We start from the raw sequence: 19,609 nt of genomic DNA on the forward strand, positions 1-19,609 counted from the left end.
TTAGTAACTGAAGTTGACCCCTTCTGCCGAGCTCAGTAGGAGTGAAAATTCCATTGGCTAGTCTGAATATTGTCTGCCTGTAGAACATCTAATCATTCCCACTAATATATGAGTTTTTGGGAAGACAAAAGATTGTTTATTATAAAACTTTCCCACCTTATGTCCCAGATAGCCAGCAAAACAAGATACACTATCTAAAGATTTGCATTAACAATAAAGGTTTTAGCTGTGTGTGTGTGTGTGTGTGTGTGTGTGTGTGTGTGTGTGTGTAAGCCACACCTCATCAAGACCCATCTGTGTACTGTGAACCCAGACACTAATCTGAGATTCACCATTTTGGAACATGTATAGCAATGAATAAATTGAGGGCAGATATGCCTGGAGGTAGCCCAATCCTCCTTAAAGGCACAGGGACACACCAGAGGCCCAGCACAGTACAGTGGCAGCTGAAGCCCCCAGTGTGTCCCCATGCCAAATCCCCCCAAAAATAGAAATTAGTGAAGTCAATTTATAATTGGCTTTTTAAAGTAAGGTGCACATGAAAGGGCTGTTCCCAAAACAAACAATACCAAAAAAAAATAAAATCTCAGCACATTTATCAGCTAGCCAGCAAAAAGAAAAAGTTACACTGTCATAACTATTTACGTTAAAAAAAACAGAGGTTTTAGTTGCACAGATTTGCAAATATATGTGGAAGCCACACTGCTGCATCAAGGCCCCTCTGTGTACTGTGGTCCCTTACTTTAATCTATGAGAGCCTCCATCTTGGAACATATACAGTATAGCAATGAGTAAATCGAGAGAGGATATGTCTGGCGGTAGCCCATTCCGCCTTAAAGGAACAGGGACACACTAGAAGCCCTGCACAGCACAATGGCATTTGAAGACCTCCAGCGTGTCCCCTTGCCAGATCCAGCAAAAGAAAATGGCAACCACTCCAGTCAATTTATAACTAGCTTTTTAAAGTATTGTGCACATGAAAAGGGCTTTTTGGAAAACAAGAAATACAAATATTTCCGAGCACAGAGCTTTGGACACCTAGCAAGCGATTCACATGAAGAAATGGAAATAAGGTAAATGTTCTTATTTTAACAAAGTGTATAGGATGATGATATTCTTATTTTGCATATAGACTAGACCATGCTTAGCTAAGATTACTACAGACATTAGAGGATTGGTACCCATGCTGCTGCTATTAGAAGGATCAGTATATGGGCATTAAGTGACTAGTTGACCACTTTTGCAGAACTCAGTAGGGGTGATAAACTATTAGCTAGTCTGAAAATTGTCTTCCTTTAGAATACCTGATCATTCCTACTGATATGATAACAGTTGTTGGGAAGGCAAAGGATCAATCCATTTGCTCATATACTAAAGGTGGCCATACATCGCTTGAATTTCGTCCGCTTCCTGCCAAGTAGGCCAACATTCGAGCTGTGGGTGGCCATATGGGGCTGAACGAGAGAAATCTTAGTGTATGGCCAGTCTTGCAGTTAATCCCAACCACCGTCACTTTTGCTGGACAGCTTAGTCTTCATGTAAATGGGGAAAATAATCTAAATAAGCACATGTAAAACAAAAGGACATCATACACAGGAACATCATTCATTAACTGTATACTGTTATCAGAATAATGTTTTTTTATTCGGAGAGTTGTCTTTTATTCTATATCATTAAACCTTTAGCAATATCATTCTGATGCTTTCTGCTGCTTTATCTTTACTTAATCTTGTATTGATGGTACAGCATTTTTTTTATACCGGACCCTTAGGCCTGTTTACACTTTTGGTACATTCAAATGCACGATCATTCCTTTGCTATTAAAAAACTGTAATTTCTCATCTTCATTGACTATAATGGCACAGATCTCATTCATTATATGTGAAGGTTCACATGCGTTTACTTGTACCAAAAGTCCATAAGTTTTATAAGGATTAGGATATCTGAGAATATGTTTTAACACCTATTACTGTGTGTTCTAAAATCTGCAGTGATTCTGCTTTATGTCTTCTGATTAGCATGTAAGCATATAAATCCAGAGTACTACCCACATGGAGGATGTTTTATCAGTAGACCATACAAGAAGCCACCATAGTTGGATGACTGGTTACTACAGGTTAACTGTGACAAAGGCCAGAACTGCTGCCTCAAGTTTCCATAATATTGTTTAATGTTTACTGTCCAGAGCAGTATTTACATCTAGGGATTATCGAGGATGAGCTGTATTGATAATGAGGTGTGAAACTCGTAGGCTCATGCATTGGGATTGCCATATTCCCCGCGTGTCCACATAACCAATTATCACCTGTTGCCTTGAAGGAAAAGGTGTGACATCTCAGGAATAAATTATACCTGTTGCTTATTAGAGTTCATGTCCAATCTTTTAATTGCAATCCACCCTGCTGAAATATCTGGAAAAAAAATCTGATTTTGTACACTGCAATTACACAAAGGTTTATGTAAGGCATATAATAGAAAAAAAAATATTTGTCTGTCCTAACGTGGACCATGCTTTACAAGTCACAAGATTTAAAGGGGTTCTAAACCCTCCGGTTTTTTTTGCCTATATCTACTGCTAGCAGGCAGTAGATATAGGCAAAAAGTAAAAGAAAAAACCCGCTTTAACAGAGATTTAAACTTACCTCGTTATCGCTGCGCGCTCCCGCACCGAGAATCAGGAACTGCTCGTGCGGCCGCAAAGGATCTTGGGGCGGGAGACGAGCAGAGATGCAAGGTAAGTCTATGGACGCGTGCACCCGCATGCAGACACAGCTGGATCGGAGGGACAGAGCAGTCAGCGCTGGATCGGAGAGCCGCTGCACCGCTGGAGGGACAGATGAAAACATCAGGAAAGAAGAAGAAGATCGGAATAAGAGACATCATGAACATGGGGGGAGGGAAAACATTTGTCACTTTAATGTCACTTTAATTGAGCATATGCCAGCATTACCAAATATTGTTATTGTTGCATTAAAAACACTTTTACTGAATCTGTTGTTTCACATAACTTCAGATTTGCTCATGGCTAAAACCATATGTAAGAGGTGCACCCGGTTCCCCTGCCTAATCAGGATTGGGCCTGGATATTAATGGGAAATATCTTGAATACACTTGTATTTAAGGAATGTATCGTGGGGAAATTAAGGTTTATGATCAGATCTCCAAGACGGCACACGGCCCCATTTCCATTGGTGAAGGGAAATCACAAACATACCTTATAACAGAAAATATTTTGCAGCATGAGTAAAGCTCTGCGTGGGAATATACACAATCAAACCCTTACCGTGTGGGCTGTCTCCACTTAGTACACAACAAGAAAAAAAGGCTGTAAATACACTTTAAATCTGACCATCTTTAGTGTAGCGTGAAACTAGAATTCTTCACATGATTGGACAGTACATATAGTGCTAACAACTGCAGTTAATCCTTGGGAAACCAAAGCCAGATGTTAATCTAGCTATTTAGAAATTCTGGCTGATCATCTGCGTTTCTATTTTGTGAGTGCTGACACAGGTCCCGAGCTGGAGATCACTGTGATCGGATAACATAACATCACTGCACAGCATATTAACATCTAGAGGACCATTTGCAGTATACTGTATCAGTATAAAATCCAAGCAAATACAATGCAAGCAAATGTTTAGCAGCTGAAAAGTAGTAATTTTTTTTTTTTCCTGTAGCGATATATATGCACAGTTATTATTTTTCTACTGTTTGTTCTAGAATTACATTTAATCATATATATTGGTCTTATTCAGAATCAAAGAGAAGCGTTATTAGACAATATGCTTGCCAAATCCTGGTAAAAATTGGATCTAAAATTTGCCTATAAAATATGGCATGTTCTTGAAGTAGCAATGGCTGTGGTCTGATCATTTGTATGACTTGTGTTCTGATCTAATGCAACTTCTTGGTCTTCTATTCCATTTTTTACACAGTCCTCTGTAGTTTCTACTTGACCTAAAACTGCAATAAAAAAAACATGTATTATATTTCACTTACAGGAACAGTACATGGGCTTGTCAAAATCCTTCTGGCAAGGTAGGAATTCACCAGAGTGCATCACTCACTCCTATCTAAAATAGGAAAAGGGGGAAATGCCAGGAAGTAGTATTTTATAAACAAAGTAAATTATTTGGTAACAGGACCCATCACACCCGTTTTAAACCATTTCTGGGTGAGCAACAACTTAAAAAAGAAATTTGAAATGACGCTCTACGCTGCAAAGAAACTAGATGAACAACCTATTAAGATCAAAAGCTTATCCATGAGATTACGCACAATGCTAACTCCCCAAATTCCCAAATTCAAATTCTAAGGGATGAAAGCCAGCAACTCCATCTGAGTATTTCTCAGAGGATGTATTCTTGCAAAACTTTCCTAAATTGCTCTCCTTACAAACATGCAAAAAAAACACCTTTGACCTTCCATTTCCCAAGTGAAAACATCTTTGGTCTGAAGCAAAAAATGTATAAGATAAAAATAAATCAAATTTGCACCAAAAAAATGTAAATTACGAAATCTTTAATTTGATATATTATATGGGCAGGATATGTGAACAACCCAATTTATTTAGTTTAGGTGTTTCTAGCAAAAGGTAATGTTAATGCTACAGCATACAGTACAAAGACATTTTAGACAGTTGTGACCTTCCAAATAGAAACCGTTTGGGGGAATGCCCTTTTTTGTTCCCAAATGACTGGGTTCCTGTGCACAATGCCAGGTCCATGAGGACAAGAGTTTGGTGTGAAGAAACTTTACGTGGCCTGCACAGAGCCCCGACCTCTGCCCTACTGAACAACTTTGTGGTGAATTGGAATGTCAACCGCAAGCCAGGTCTTCTCATCAAACATCAGTACCTGACCTCACAAATGTCAATGGGCACAAATGTATACAGACGCACTCTAAAATCTTGTGCAAAGCCTTTCTAGAAGAGTGGAGGCTGTTTTTGCCACATAGGGCAGAATTCTATGTTTATGCCCATGGTTTTGGAATGGGATGTCCAACACTTTCATTTACAGTAGATGTATTGGTCAGGTATTCACAAACTTTTGGCCACGTAGCACATTAACTATAGTATACAGAATGTTCAGCAAGTGCATTGTTGTAGCCCAAGTGCACATGGACAATAAAATATTTTCCATTCAGTGTTTCCTCTGAAAAACTCCATAGACAAGTTTTATTTTTCGATCCCCCCTTTCCTTCTGTTCCAGGGAGCACTTGTGACCAGAACAGGAGGTAAGCGGAAATCTCAACGGAACACTAACAGCAATAAAAAAAATGTATTTATAGCTGTCTTCGTCACTGTTGATGACATTTTCCTGTCACTTCCTGTTCCAGAGGCTCCTGTTACAAAGTAAAACAAATCTTTTCTCTAAGTTGGCTTGAGTGGGCTTCAGCCAAAAAGTATACAACATGCTAAATACAACGGAATCACTTACCGGCAGTCGGATTACAGTCTGCCTTAGGATCTTCACATTTAGCCATGCCCATAATTTCTTCTTCAGACAGAAGTAAATTCTTGATCAGGAAATATGTGTTAATTTTCCCTTTGCCTTTTACATCAATAACACCTCTGTCCACAATGTCAAAGTCTTTGTGTTTCAAGGCCCTGTAGAATAAGGTAGTTTAGAGGTAAAGAAAAGTATTTATGAAATAAACTGTACCAGCTGTGCCCTGCAGAGGAATTATACTCCCCTCTCTGGCAGCCCATGTCTCCATCCTCTTCTCCATTCCAATGCTGCAGCATTCATCAGTATCTTTGGCATTTGACACTTCCCCGAGTGTTGGAGGCCTTTTTCTACTTAAACATATTGTGGTTTTCCATCCTCCATCCTCAATGTTACTGCTGCTCCTTGTAGTGACATAGGGGTCGAAGGAAGACGTGCGACCATACAGTAGAAGCGGTCGCACGCCTTCCATACACTGCACGATTATCGTACGATCGTGGGATTTCGTGCAGTGTATGGGCACCTTTATAGGGGAGGGAAGCCCATGCACAGAAAAGGCGATAAGGTCTCCTCAGATCACAGGTACCAGAATAAATCCAGGAGGAAAGAGAAAAGAGACAAGGACATAGTGCGTAACGTCCAATAAAATGCAATTTATTAAATAAAAAATGCGTACTCACAATAATGCAAACAGTACAGGCATTGGGTATTACTGGATGAAACCAGCAAGGCAAATGGCAGAAAAGCGATGAAAACACCCGTTCGTCCGGCTCAGCTCCGTGCAGCGACATCAGAAGCTCTGCCCTACGTACGTTACATCAAAATACGTGACGTCATCAAAATACGTGACCCCTGATGAAGTCACGTATTTTGACGTAAAGTACGCAGGGCAGAGCTTCTGTTGTCACTGCACTGAGCTGAGCCAGCCAAACGGGTGTTTTCGCTTTGCTGCCATTTGCCTTGCTGGTCTGATCCATTAATACCCAATGCCTGTACTGTTTACACCATTATGAGTACGCATTTTTTATTTAATAAATTGCATTTTATTGGACGTTACGCACTATGTCCTTGTCCTTTTTTTCTTTCCTCCTGGATTTATTCTGGTACCTGTGATCTGAGGAGACCTTATCGCCTTTTCTGTGCATGGGCTTCCCTCCCCTATAAAGGTGCCCATACACTGCACGAAATCCCGCGATCGTACGATAATCGTGCAGTGTACGGAAGGCGTGCGACCGCTTCTACTGTATGGTCGCACGTCTTCCGTCGAACAAGCAGGCTGGAAAACCCGCCGGGAATCGTACGATTCTCAGCGAGTTAGTGGCCTGCTTGTTCGACAACTGCCGAACGGGCTGGTGTGCGCACACTGCCCGTTTGCAGTCATCGGAAGCCCGCCCCTCATTGCAGTCATCGCAAGCCCGCCCCTCAACCCTCAAGGGCTTGCGATGATCACAAGTACGATCTGCCTGTCCAAGATGGGCAGATCGTACGTTTTTTAAAGTACTTTACAACCCTCGCAAGACAAATGTCTTGTGAGGGTTGTAAAGTGTATGGGCACCTTTAAGAAGGGAAAAAGTGCATTTGACCTAGCTCTGTGGGTCAACCACCCCGGGTGAGCACTCACTTCTTATCACTCACTGGGTGGAGGTGAAGGTCTGCCTGCATTGTGTGATTATGCTTATCTGAGAGTTACATGCAGATTGGCTGTGAATCATCTGAGGAATTTTCTTGCACAATCACCATTGTTTACTTTTTTTCTGGGACTTTTTTTGTCTTTATTGTTTTTTTTTGTGTGTAGATATATATTTATGCCTTATTTGTTTGAAGGCTCATATATGTGATTCATTTATATATGTTTCAATGTATTAGATGTGTATGATTATTAGCTCGGCACAATATTGTTTTTCACATTTTCCAGATATTTATTTATATCCTTAGTGCTTGGTAGCTCTTATTTTCACATTTCACCTACCGGCGCTGATCACCTTATTGTTTATTTTTAGAAACAATATAGGACCACAGAATATAAGAGACCACCTTCTCTTAGGGGGTTATTCACAAAAGGGTGAAGAGTTTGGAGAAGGCAGGAGAAGTGAACAATCTAGGACAGGGATAGCCAAACTCCGGCCCTCCAGCTGTGGTGGTACTACAAATCCCATGATGCATCTCTCTCCGGGAGTCATGTCTGTGGCTGTGAGAATCTTGCAATGCCTCATGGGATTTGTAGTTCCACCACAGCTGGAGAGCCGGAGTTTGGCTACCCCTGATCTAGGACAACATAGCTGAGTTGGAAAAATTCTCCAATTCAGCTCAGTTTGCAGTTCAGCTATGTTGTCCTAGATTGTTCCCTTCTCCTGCCTTCTCCAAACTCTTCACCCTTTTGTGAATAACCCCTTTATTGTCCGTAACATAGAAGGGTATGTTTCTGTAGTCCTTAGTATTAACTAAGAACAATGTAACTGATAATAGTCAGTACAGGAAGTTATCAGCTCACAAGATTTCTGGTAAGATCAACAGCATTTTTTGGACCATCTCAAACAGCTATAACAAAATGCTTTTATTGGTATATTTAACAGAACAAAAGGGACCAAGTGCTTTAAAGGCATTGTAAAAGTTAAGGTAGAAAAATGAGTCAATTAGTTATTGTCAAGTTATCTGACACATACTGCCACTGCTAACTTTGGTCTGGGCAGTTAAGCTTCAATGGCACCTATTCACGAAAAGTGAAATCCATTCAAACTTAAACTATTGTGTTCCTGCTCAAATTGGCTTATATGCAGCAAAGCATTACAGTACAAACATTTTGTTTTACAGTGATAGGATGGTTTCTTACTGGAAAGTTGTTGGACTAAGGTGGATTTTATCTGGAACCCCATGGCTCTCCATCCTGGAGGCTGTGTTCACAGTGTCTCCAAAAAGGCAGTATCTGGGCATTTTATCACCGACAACTCCTGCTAATACAGGCCCCGTGTGAATTCCAACTCTGATCTGAAATGAGAGACGTTCTCAGTGATTACGTTGTGTTATTTACCAACATTACACTTAGCGGGAAATTATAACTGCCAAATCTGTTCTCATGTAGCTTGCACAGACAAGATGAAAACTACTTATCATTATGGTTTTTGAAAAATGTCCTCTAAATTATTAATCCTCAAAAACTGAATGCATGTCTGGTTATTGCTAAATATTTCATTGCTTACAAATGGTGCACTGTTGATTGCTGACTGGTAACTGGGTAACTAGTACTTTGCTTTAAAGCTGAACTCAAGGCACACTTGGTATCTGGCTTTTGCCATCCCTTGTGCTGCAGAGTACAGACCAGGAGAGGGAGAAGCAGCACATGGAGCCAGTAAGTTGTATTATAGTGCTCATGTGCTAACAAGGGGCATGCTGATAGGCGTGACAGAGAGATATCAGTCTGCCGTTGTTCACTGTTCATTCACAGGCTGAGGGAGGGAGAAGAACTGTAGGTGTTACTTATCTGGGTGAGGACTAAATTAGCATGTTCAATGTCAAAACATTTTTAAAGCAAAATTCATTCATCAGTCATAACATGGGACTTTAAGTGACTTCTAAATATATTGTGATGTGCACCCTAAAGCTGAGCTCCAGGTATAAATATGTATATATACATACATTGGACCAGCCTTGCCCAATGAAGGTATACATATTTTTTTCCATTGAAGGGCCACTAGTATCCTGTAAAACACTGTAGTAGCTGCAGCATTATTTATTGATAAAAGTACTAGGTGTTCACTGAATGGCCTTTGTGCCGAGTGAGGGACCCCCTCTGCTTTCACAGCAATGGGGGAGTCTCTCATCACGATGGCAGTACAGGACCTAGAAGATCTATGTAAAGCACTGTAGTGGGGCCAGCTACTACAGAGATTTGCCGGATTCCCAAGTCCCTACCAGGTATAAAATATATATACTTGAATTGGGCCAGGCTGGACCATTGTAACTATATATAAATATTTATACCTGGAGTTCAGCTTTAAGGATTTAGGATTTTTCATACTTTTAGAATACTCTTGTTAAATGGACATGTTAGAATGCAATAGCGCGTACTGCATTTTTCTGTGTCTGCTACCAGGGAAAAAACAAAGCCCAAGAATTTCAGTCACCTGAATAGAATCTCCAGTTATGGGATTGATTACTTCTCTTGCTGCTATTCTCATGCCGAGGGCAAAATTTGCAACTCTCTCCACGTGAGTTTCCACAGGTATGGGAACACCTCCCACCACCATGTATGCATCCCCTATAGTTTCTACCTGTAAGAGAAACATATTGGTAGGTTTGAATGTTTTTTATGCATGTACTTTTTTTTAGTGCTAAGTATATCATATTTATATTAGTAATACTTAGATAATACATAGTCAACCTGTAAAACATCTTTAGTTTAACGTCAGAATTGTAATTATTTTCCACAATATTCATTGATATACGGTATATCTGTAGGCTCTTGAATGTATAATTATCTGTATTTCAGACAGTATAGTCAACATCATAATTGCAACATTGGGCTCTGTTCATAAAGTACAACACAAACCCCAGGCACAAAGTTTGCTGATTCTTTGCTATTCTCCCAGGTTTTAAGTGTACAACCAGGTACAGCTTGCTAAAATGGAAGTTAGTGCTTCTGTATTTAAGGCACATATGAATGTTCCTCTTGCCCTCCTATAATGTAGTGCCTGAGTGATCAGTTGCCAGGACTGAGTTCTGTAGAGGGCATGCCTTACAGAGTGCAAATACCAAACATAGGGAATGGTCTGTATTGGCATAGGAGGGCCATCGGTCAGGGAAGGTAAGTACTTACACCAAAGGGTGCCTTTTACACAGCAGGATTGGTTATTTATTTTTTTCTTCATTGTTTCATTTTAATTGTGCAGCTTTACCTTGTATACATCGTGGACATTTGTAAGATGGTCAAATCTTGAGTACATTGCATTGAGCATGTTGACGATTTGGATGGGCTCACAAGCAGAACATATGTTGGTAAATGTCACTACATCACTGAAGAGTATTGTGCAAGTTGGAAATTCTCCTGCATGGGGTAAATGATCGTTAGTATACATTAAAGCATAACTATAGGGAGATGCCAGCGTAGTAATTGGTCCTGTGCCCATGAGGTGAGTGAATGCCACCATGACTGCTGTTTCCTCATATCAACGTGCTGCATTGCCACATTACATTATATAGAAAACAAATCAGTGTCTTTTTTCCATTCTGTTAGATGATGTTTGATAGTACTTCTGTAAGGTTTTTAGAAAGCTAAAAATGTAAGGAATATTTTTCAAAAAACATTGCTTTATGAGCTTACTGATATAGTCAAAGGCTTTTTTGTAACAATGCTGTCTTGATAGAACAGGGTGCTGAGGAGTTCTGTGTTTTGTACAACTTTGACTATCAGTTTACCAGATCCTATTCCCTCACCTGATTCCCGATATCCTGCTCTGCTACCAAAGCAAATTACCTTTGGACTTTCTGGCTTCTACAGATCTGGTGTAAATGTATATATGCATTGTGGTATATATTGGTGCTTTCTAAGGCAAGCCAGCACTATACACCCACGTTTTTTGTAGTATATCAGAATGAATCTTAGAATAGGACTATAAGACCTTACTGTCTGTAACTGAGAGAATGGTAAATAAAAATAAAAAAAACAGGTCTGTGAATGACTAGAGCATGGCACACACTGAAACGCTAAATTTTCAGTCATTATGCCCATGTGCTAAAAATGCACATAAATGCATGGTGCATATCGTTTTGTGCATTTATAGCTAAAAGAGCCTGTTTAATGTGCATTAAATCCTAAACATGTTCCCATTTTTAAAGAAACAGGCTGAGCGGCAGCTAAAGCGTACATTATTGGATTTTTTTTATTCAGGCTGTGGGTCGAACAAAAAAAAAAATCTAACAGATTGCACAAATCTCTGCTGAAGCTATTGTATCCTGACAGCCAGCGGCTGCCTCTGACAGAATACGTGAACTGAGCTAATAGGCTGCAGTCAGTGTTCAGCCAAAAATTTTCAGCCTAGTTCCTTCAACATAAGTCGATTGAGCAGTCGACTTTTGTCGAGTCAGGATGGCCACCCAATGTGAGAATTTTGGCCAATTCCTGTGAATCAGCTGAAATTCTACCGCTGTGGCCAGCCTTAGACATGTGAACTAGGCCCATAGTAATAAAGGGGATATCTCTTTACAGTGTGTGTTCAACTCATGTGTTTTACTGAAGGAAAACCAGCAAGTGTGAATAGGTCCTAAGAAAAGGTTTCAGAACCTCTGCCCTGGAGAAACAGGGCTAACTATTGTCAGTGGCAAAATTCACTGTTAGCTCCATCAGGTGTTAGCATTGTAATAATAAAAGATGACAAGGCAGGACAAAAAGTTATTTTAGGGAGGAAATACCTGCTTGGACCTTCTTGCCTTCTTTTAGCTGATTGGCCACATGAGGGGGCAGCATGGCATACAGCAAGGTCTCTGTCTTCTTCTTCTCGATCTTCAAGTTTCTAGACAGGATACGTAACTCTTCCTTCTTCCTCTCCAGCTGGTTGGACAGCTCTATCTCAGCCAGTCTCTGGTGGTTCAGTAGGATCAGGTCCCTGGTTACATCATGTTTTGCTATATCAGAAATATGCATTTTTCTCTCTTCTAGTTCCTGTAGGCTGCGTAGCTTTGGAGAACACATGTAGATCATGCATTGTATGGATTCCATCCAAACCATGTACCCTTGTAAGGAATGTTAGATTAGAAATAGAAAGATCCAGAGCAATTTTACTGGACAATGAACATCCTATTGTATAAAGTAATGTGAAAGTATTAGGGCTGGGGAAATTAACGATTAATTCCTCAAATAATCGTTAAACTTTTTGATCGATTAAAATTCTTTTGATCGAAAATGAAAAGACTCACCTCTCCGCCGGCTTTTGGGACTCCCGTTGGAGATCCGGCGACATTGGATCTGTATGTGCGTTATAATTCATCGATTAAAAATAATTTGATTAATCGAACACGAAAATTTTAATCATTACCAGCCCTAGAAAGTATATAAAATATCTTGTAGACTTTGTACCTATAGGGATGCCACCACATATCTGTGGGGAAATGTGATATATTTAACATGACTCCTATGAAAATATTTTAGATTCAAATGTATATCTGGATATTGAAGCACACACAAAACCCCGAACTGATATCTTCAGGGAGAACAGAAAAGCATTGGTCAGATTGTTTACATTCTCGCCGAACCTTTGCATTGAGCGTCAGATTGGGGTAGGATTGGCACACTTACAGGCAGGGCTGTCCCTATAATGAGGCAGCCTGAGGGCCAGCCACAGCATCCCAGGTTGCTAAAAGCTCTTAGCAATTTGTGATGCTCTGTCCGGCTTCTCGCCCAGCTCACTGACATCATTGGTTGTCTGGGAGCTGAGTGGAACACTCTGGCTGGCTTCCTGCCGAGCTCCTGGCAACCAGTGATGTCAATTAGCTGGGTGGGAATTAACAGATAGCAGCTGACAGCACGGCTCTCTGTCCAGTGTAATACAGCCGTCCAGCCCACCGCATGCACATCCCCCCCCCCCTTTTTTTGTTACAAGTGACATATAGGGTAGGGACGGCCCTGCTTACAGACAGCTTAAAGATGGTCTTGGAAGGGAAACTATCTAAATAGGAACAAAGAGATATCTGGCTTTTCGTGATCTTATTCCCTGGACATTTCATGATTCTCGCTTGACATTAATAAGCATCAGGCAGCACTTAACTGCTTTATCTTTTTGCACAGAAGAAGGAAGGATTGGGCATGCTTTCTAAACCTTTTCCCTGTGCGATAGCAAACATCTCCTGATCAATAATTGTGTGGGTTGACTCCATTTTGAGTAGAATGTTCTCAATTGTTACTGTTTCAGGCCACCACAATCTTTACCTCCCCAGTCTATTAAGGTAAATATCCTTCTTCACCTTCAGGGTCCAAATAGCACTGAATGTTGGTGAAAAGCAGAGAATGCTTTTGGTGCTGAGTGATCACAAACCCAATTTCATATGCATCAGTCCATTTTAGTTTTGTTGTATAGCAAACTGCAAAGGGGTAAGGGTTAGCTGGAGCAATAGGAATGGCATTCGTTGGTTTAGGGTTTTTGCAGTGGGTTGAGGGACTGGGATCATTTGTCAAAGGAGTTGAATTAGGGTTCTGGTGTGTAAAATACAGCCATTTCTTAAAGACACATTCTAAATACTGTAGGTGCTGAAATTTATGTCTGAACACCAGTGCCATGGGATCAATAAAGTAATCATTTTTGCACAGTAAGCATACTTCTGCCAGTTCCTAGGTTGGTTCTTTGAAGCAGGTATGGAAAAAAAAATACTCTATGCAGCGCTGAACGGATTGCAGCGCGGTCAGGAGTCGCCCAGGTGTGCACCGATCGTGCTGTGGGTGCCATTATTTTCCAATGGCACCCCAGTCGCGCCGGGCAGATCGCGCGATTCCGCCCGTGCATCTGAACATGCCGTGCGTAGCGTATCACAGAAAATAGGTACAAATACCTTTTTTCTGCGATACACGATGTGCGGCTGTTTTACCCGCCATTGTGTTCAGAAGCACGGGCGGAATCGCGTCGGGAAACCACGCGATCTGCCCGGCACAACTGGGGTGCCATTGAAAAATAATCGTGCACGATTGCCGCGCAGTGGGCTGTCGCCTAGGTGTGCACCGGCCCTGAGACCCCATTCACACTGAGCAATTTGTAGCGCGATTTCAGCTCAAAAATTGCTCAAACATCAGCTCAATGTAGCTTGTCCAATGCATTTTAATAGAGCTGTTCACAGCTCATTGTCACTTGTTGCTCAAGCTTGTCGCTTGACCATGACCTATTTTTCGGCGGATTTTGTGCGATTTGGCCCAATAGACTTCAATGCACGAATTTGAGCGACATTGACACGCTACAGAAGTGTCACTTTTGCACAAAAATATATACAGGAAGAGGAATTATGTAACATAAAGCCCAATGTAGCAGCTACGAAGTCCATGCCAAAATTAGCGCTACGTAGCACGACGATATGTGCACTGAAGCTCAATGTCTCTCAAAGTCGCTCAGCTCAAATCAGCGCTGAAAAGCGCTTTTTCTGATGTAGCTCAGTGAGAATGGGGTCTAACACCCAAGTCACTCACAGACATGATGATAGTCATCCAGTCCTATAGAAATTGATGAAATAAGAACGTCTGTGACCAATCAGCAGTCCTAACATGGGTAGAAGGTTGTTATGTAGGTTGATTTTTATTTTCCACCAACAGTATTAGAGTGCAGTGCATGCAAAAGGGAGGTGCATATACCTGCAGTATGTTCCATTCAAGGAGGTAAAGGGAAAATTTTGCAATAGGATTGCTTACTAAAATCTGGCCACCATCTACTGCCTCTGGCCATCTCTAGTAATCAAATTACATTTAGTTATATACTACGTATTTGTTTAATGTGATTTGTATAAGTAGCATCTGTGTCTAAGTCCAGTATTCCAAATACATTAGTGTCATTAGTAGAATTAGTACACAACAGTACATACCTCTGAGTTTCAACATTGGTTGCTTCTTCCAGGATTCTGGCATTGTTTCTCGCTTTGTTCTTAACACAAACTGACTGTTAGTAAAGGTCTGAATGTTAGAAATAGTAAATGTGACTTGTGGGTGCACAATGGTGAAATATTCATCCAGCCTGATGTCCATTGTCTGTATTCCAGGGACATATTTCTGTATTTTCACCCCCGCCTGTTTCACCTTCAGCTGTACAATGTAAAGACAACACAATGTACAGATTGGCTAAATAAAGCAGAAGGCATCATTGCCATCGGAATACAAAAATTGAAAAGGTTCAGATCTCGTTCATGGATCTAGATCAACATTTCTCAACCTTTTTTCAGCCACTGCAGCCTTTAAAAGTAAACAAAATCTTGAGGCACCCCAGTTAAATAATGTAAAAACTGTAAATGTAAAAAATGGGGTTCCTCCAAAATCCATACCAGACCTTTATCCCAGATAGGGGCCTGTTATGAATGTTAAGGAGGAACCCCACACAAGAACACAATCAGAGTGCCACCTTTCACATAAGAGTCCCCCTTTACATCAGAAACCCCTCCTTTCACATCAGTCAGAGTCCCCATCTCACACTAGGAAACCCTCTTCAAATCAGAAGCCCCCATTCACAACAAAGTCTTCATCTCACACTAGGAAACCCTCTTCAAATCAGAAGCCCCCATTCACAATAGAGTCTTCATCTCACACTGGAAAAAACCCTCTTCAAATCGGAAGCCCCTATTCACATCAGAGTCCCCATCTCACACTAGGAAACCCTCTTCAAATCAGAAGCCCCCATTTACATCAGAGTACCCAACTCACAGTAGGAAACCCTCTTCAAATCAGAAGCCCCCATTCACATCAGAGTCCCCCTCTTTCACATCAGAGGCATGACGCTGTGTGAAAATTTCAAGGCACCCCTGAGAAAGCCAGAAGGCACCTTGGTTGAGAAAGGCTGATCTGGATAGAAGTATTATTCAGAGTATAAAGCACTTCTGAGCTTGGGCTTAGTGATACTGGCGTAGAGATGAAACCACAACGTTTTTTAGTTGTTTCTAGTTTTTCATATTTGTCATTTTCTGTTTGCCACTGGACATATATAGTTACATTCAGTCCTGATCAGGGGTAAAGGGGCTCTTGAAGGAGCCACGGAACTAAAGCCAAATTCATCCATTTTACATTTCACCTGAAAAATTGAATGTGAAAAAAAAAAAATGAGCAGTATATAATGCAGATGGTTTGCCATTTCTAATAGCAAATATTTGTTTTGACCTTTGCAAAAAGATTCATGTCAAAAGAGACGGAGCCTGTACAAAAGGCAAATTTTTTTTAAATACAGATACAAAGGAGAGGAGAAAAATAGGGTTTTTTTGGCTAGCAGAGTGACAAATCCAATAGACTTCATGCTATGAGTAATTATATATAAAAGTGAAAAATGTATAAGTTTTTCAAAACATCTTTTTTAAAAGAACATTGGACAATGTATTTAGAATATAAAAGAATTTCGCCCTTAGAGTAAACCTCCTAGTAACCCCCTTGGAGTCCCACAGATTTATTTGAACCTCATCTGTGGGACTCAAAGGGGGTTACTAGGAGGTTCCCTCTAAGGGCGAATTCTTTTATATTCTAAATACATTGTCCAATGTTCTTTTAAAAAAGATGTTTTGAAAAACTAATACATTTTTCACTTTTATATATAATTACTCATAGCGTGAAGTCTATTGGATTTGTCACTCTGCTAGCCAAAAAAAAACCTATTTTTCGCCTCTCCTTTGTATCATTATCAAATAACCAGGGGTTGGCTCCCAGAGATTTGGGATCTGTGCACCTCAAACCAATTTTCGTTTTTTTAAAATACAGACCTGCACAGTTGGTCACAGAAATAACTTGGACTATTCTGCAGCATTTCTTAAAGACTAAACCTCTTATATTTTGGAGTTGAGCGTGGTGACAGGTAAATCTTTCTACTAATTAAAATTTTACTAAAGGGTATTTTGTTTTTCCATATCCTCAGACATAGGAAAGAAATTGTTGGGTTTTCTCTGAGGATATGAGATACTTCAACCAGTGCTGGTACGTTTGTTGGACAATAATGCTAAACTTAACGAGCAAGAGACAATCATCACTAGTGATGTTAGAATTGTTCGTATCACTCATGAAAACTGGTCCGTGTATACCTGATAATATGTCTTAATTATAAGGCACATTAGATTACTTTCGAATTTTCACCTCTCAGCTTGGCCATCACCGCATATTCCAAATCTGGTAAACAAATAGCTGCCTGTGTCCCAGCACGTAGCTGGCTCAGATCAGCGCAGCTTCACAATACTTTCCTAATGTACTTCTAAAGAGTGCAGATGTTTTTGCTTTTACCTCTTTATCAAACACAATATGGAAGGGAAATTCATTGCAGAATGCCTTCTCATCCATCCACAATCTGTCTGGATAAACTGGTTGGAAAGACTTTAGCAAACTTCCTGAACAAAAGTACGAGAAATGGAAATAATTAATTTGCATGCACAATAAATGATTAGTATTGTATAAAAGAGTCTGCACTATTTTGATAAAATATTTATGTTAATGTGATCATTCTAATGCTCTTCTTTAGTAGTCTGCATTGTGTTCACACCTTACTATTCAGTAGAAGTCTTTTAGTCTGCCCAGACTGACTAAGAACAACACATTGGCTTTTTAATTTATCATGTTATTCATTTTATCTCAGAAGTTATGTAGTTTTGACTTTAAGCTACCTATAGACGCAAGAAGACGATCATTCATGCATGCATGCATGGTCTGACCATTCTGGGGAAACGTTTCTTCTGTCTCCAGCAGGCTAATGATATTTTTCCATTTTGCATCTAGTCTTAGGACTAGGCACAGTCATATGACGGGAGCTAAAGAACTGCTTTATAATTAATTATTCTGTAGGTTTTGTAATATACTCTTGCTTTAGAACATCAGTGTATCCATGTAGCGCTATAAATTTACTGTTCTGCTTTAAAATATCATGTATCAATGGGCTTTCAGATTATATCGATGGTATCAGCTTGAGATGATTCTGAGATCATTCATTGACAGGTGCATTTGACCTGCATATGACCTCCTTCTGACCTGCCTCAAGCCTGCTTTGTATTCCCATAAACTTGCAAGAGAATGCACAACCCATTAGGAGCAAACAAAAGCCCGTCTACACAGGCCCTTAGGGGTCTATTCACTAAGCTGCTGAGGGCATTCACAGAGCACCAGTGCCAATTAAAGGTGCTGACGAGTATAGGTTTTTTTATACATAGTGCCATTATTATTACATAGTATTTATATAGCGCCAACAGTTTGCGCAGCGCTTTACAATATAAGGAAGACAATACAATTACAATACAATTCAAGACAAGATGGTAAGGATAGTGCCATGTAGGGGAGCTAGTACCATGTGGACACGCCGGGCAAAACTTTTATAAGTGAACCTCTTATACTGTAGTGTAGTTGTATTACTTTCCAGTGTTCACGGTCTTACCACTCCCTGTCTTTATTATCACGTATTGTGTATTCACTTATGCACTAACACTTTTGTATTTTCTGATGTGGTTACTCCATATGGGATTGCTGCACAGGTTGCCTGACAGCCTTATTTATTTTGAAAGCTTTAAAGGTATTCCCCATGTAACATCATACGTGTTAGGTTCATGATTAATGTTGATAGATGTGAGCTGAGGGTAATAGGCGATCATACAAGCTGCAGGTCACCCACCTCTTCCGGACATGACCACATTTCTTATGATATCCCAATGGGACTTTTTTACTGGACAGCACAAAGATATCATATTAGCATCAGTGCTTATTTCCCTTTCATTCTGATCCTGCAAGTATAGGAAAGGAATAGGCAGATGTGCAATAATGTGAACCATTGTTTAATTCCTAAATATTAGAGATATAAGTACAGTAATTTCCTCTAAATTCCATGCTATGAATTTCTACTAGCACATTTCTCAAGTAGCTGACACTGTGTAAAAACCGCTGGCAATTAACCTAGGCACATTCCTGGCTATAAAATAATATTAAAGTGACACTAAACTCAGGAGTTAAATCTTAAAAATGCATTCAAGTACCCTAACTATTAACAAAAATGTATCTTATGTGTGTATCACTCAGCAAATTCCCTTACGAAGTGAACAGCCTCTTTGTCTTTAGTAAATTAATACCCCATACCCCACCACTGTCCCCCAATGTAGCTAGCTAACCTACTTTCATTTATTTGCCTGTATATGGTAATAGTGAGGGCTTGAGTGGCTTAAGCATTATTTTGATGATGTTCCTTCAAAACCGATATTCCAGCTACTACTTTTACTATGTTGGAGTTTTCTGTTTATAAATATGTTTGTACATATAATTTGTACTTGATACTTGTGAATATGGGGATATAGTGCAATGAGCATAGTGCTGGTACAGACACAGAAATTTTTTTTTACCATATCTTTACATTAATATGGGTCTCACTGACCCTTAGAAAGTGAAACCCTCTAACCATAATAGACATGCTCACAAAGTGATATCCAGCTGTTAAACCCCCTTTAAAAATGTCTATGGGGTTTTTTTTAATATAAATTAT

General features: G+C 40.0%; 1 protein-coding gene across 1 annotated transcript in view; it reads right to left on the reverse strand.

Annotated features, from left to right (window-relative positions):
* Positions 1 to 4,215: 4,215 nt before the first annotated feature.
* LOC108787012 (guanylate cyclase soluble subunit beta-2-like) overlaps positions 4,216 to 19,609 on the reverse strand; it is a 44,038-nt gene continuing 28,644 nt past the window's right edge. The window contains exons 7-16 of the mRNA XM_018556442.1: positions 19,398 to 19,440; positions 18,752 to 18,860; positions 17,380 to 17,483; positions 15,000 to 15,216; positions 11,856 to 12,176; positions 10,343 to 10,491; positions 9,572 to 9,718; positions 8,281 to 8,435; positions 5,442 to 5,611; positions 4,216 to 4,244 (exon numbers count right to left, since the gene is read on the reverse strand). Of these exons, the coding sequence (XP_018411944.1) occupies positions 4,216 to 4,244; positions 5,442 to 5,611; positions 8,281 to 8,435; positions 9,572 to 9,718; positions 10,343 to 10,491; positions 11,856 to 12,176; positions 15,000 to 15,216; positions 17,380 to 17,483; positions 18,752 to 18,860; positions 19,398 to 19,440 (1,444 nt within the window). The remainder of the gene's footprint in view (positions 4,245 to 5,441; positions 5,612 to 8,280; positions 8,436 to 9,571; positions 9,719 to 10,342; positions 10,492 to 11,855; positions 12,177 to 14,999; positions 15,217 to 17,379; positions 17,484 to 18,751; positions 18,861 to 19,397; positions 19,441 to 19,609) is intronic.

This window comes from Nanorana parkeri, unplaced genomic scaffold (genome assembly GCF_000935625.1).
Source record: "Nanorana parkeri isolate BGI_ZX_2015 unplaced genomic scaffold, ASM93562v1 scaffold238, whole genome shotgun sequence".
NCBI classification, from domain to species: domain Eukaryota; kingdom Metazoa; phylum Chordata; class Amphibia; order Anura; family Dicroglossidae; genus Nanorana; species Nanorana parkeri.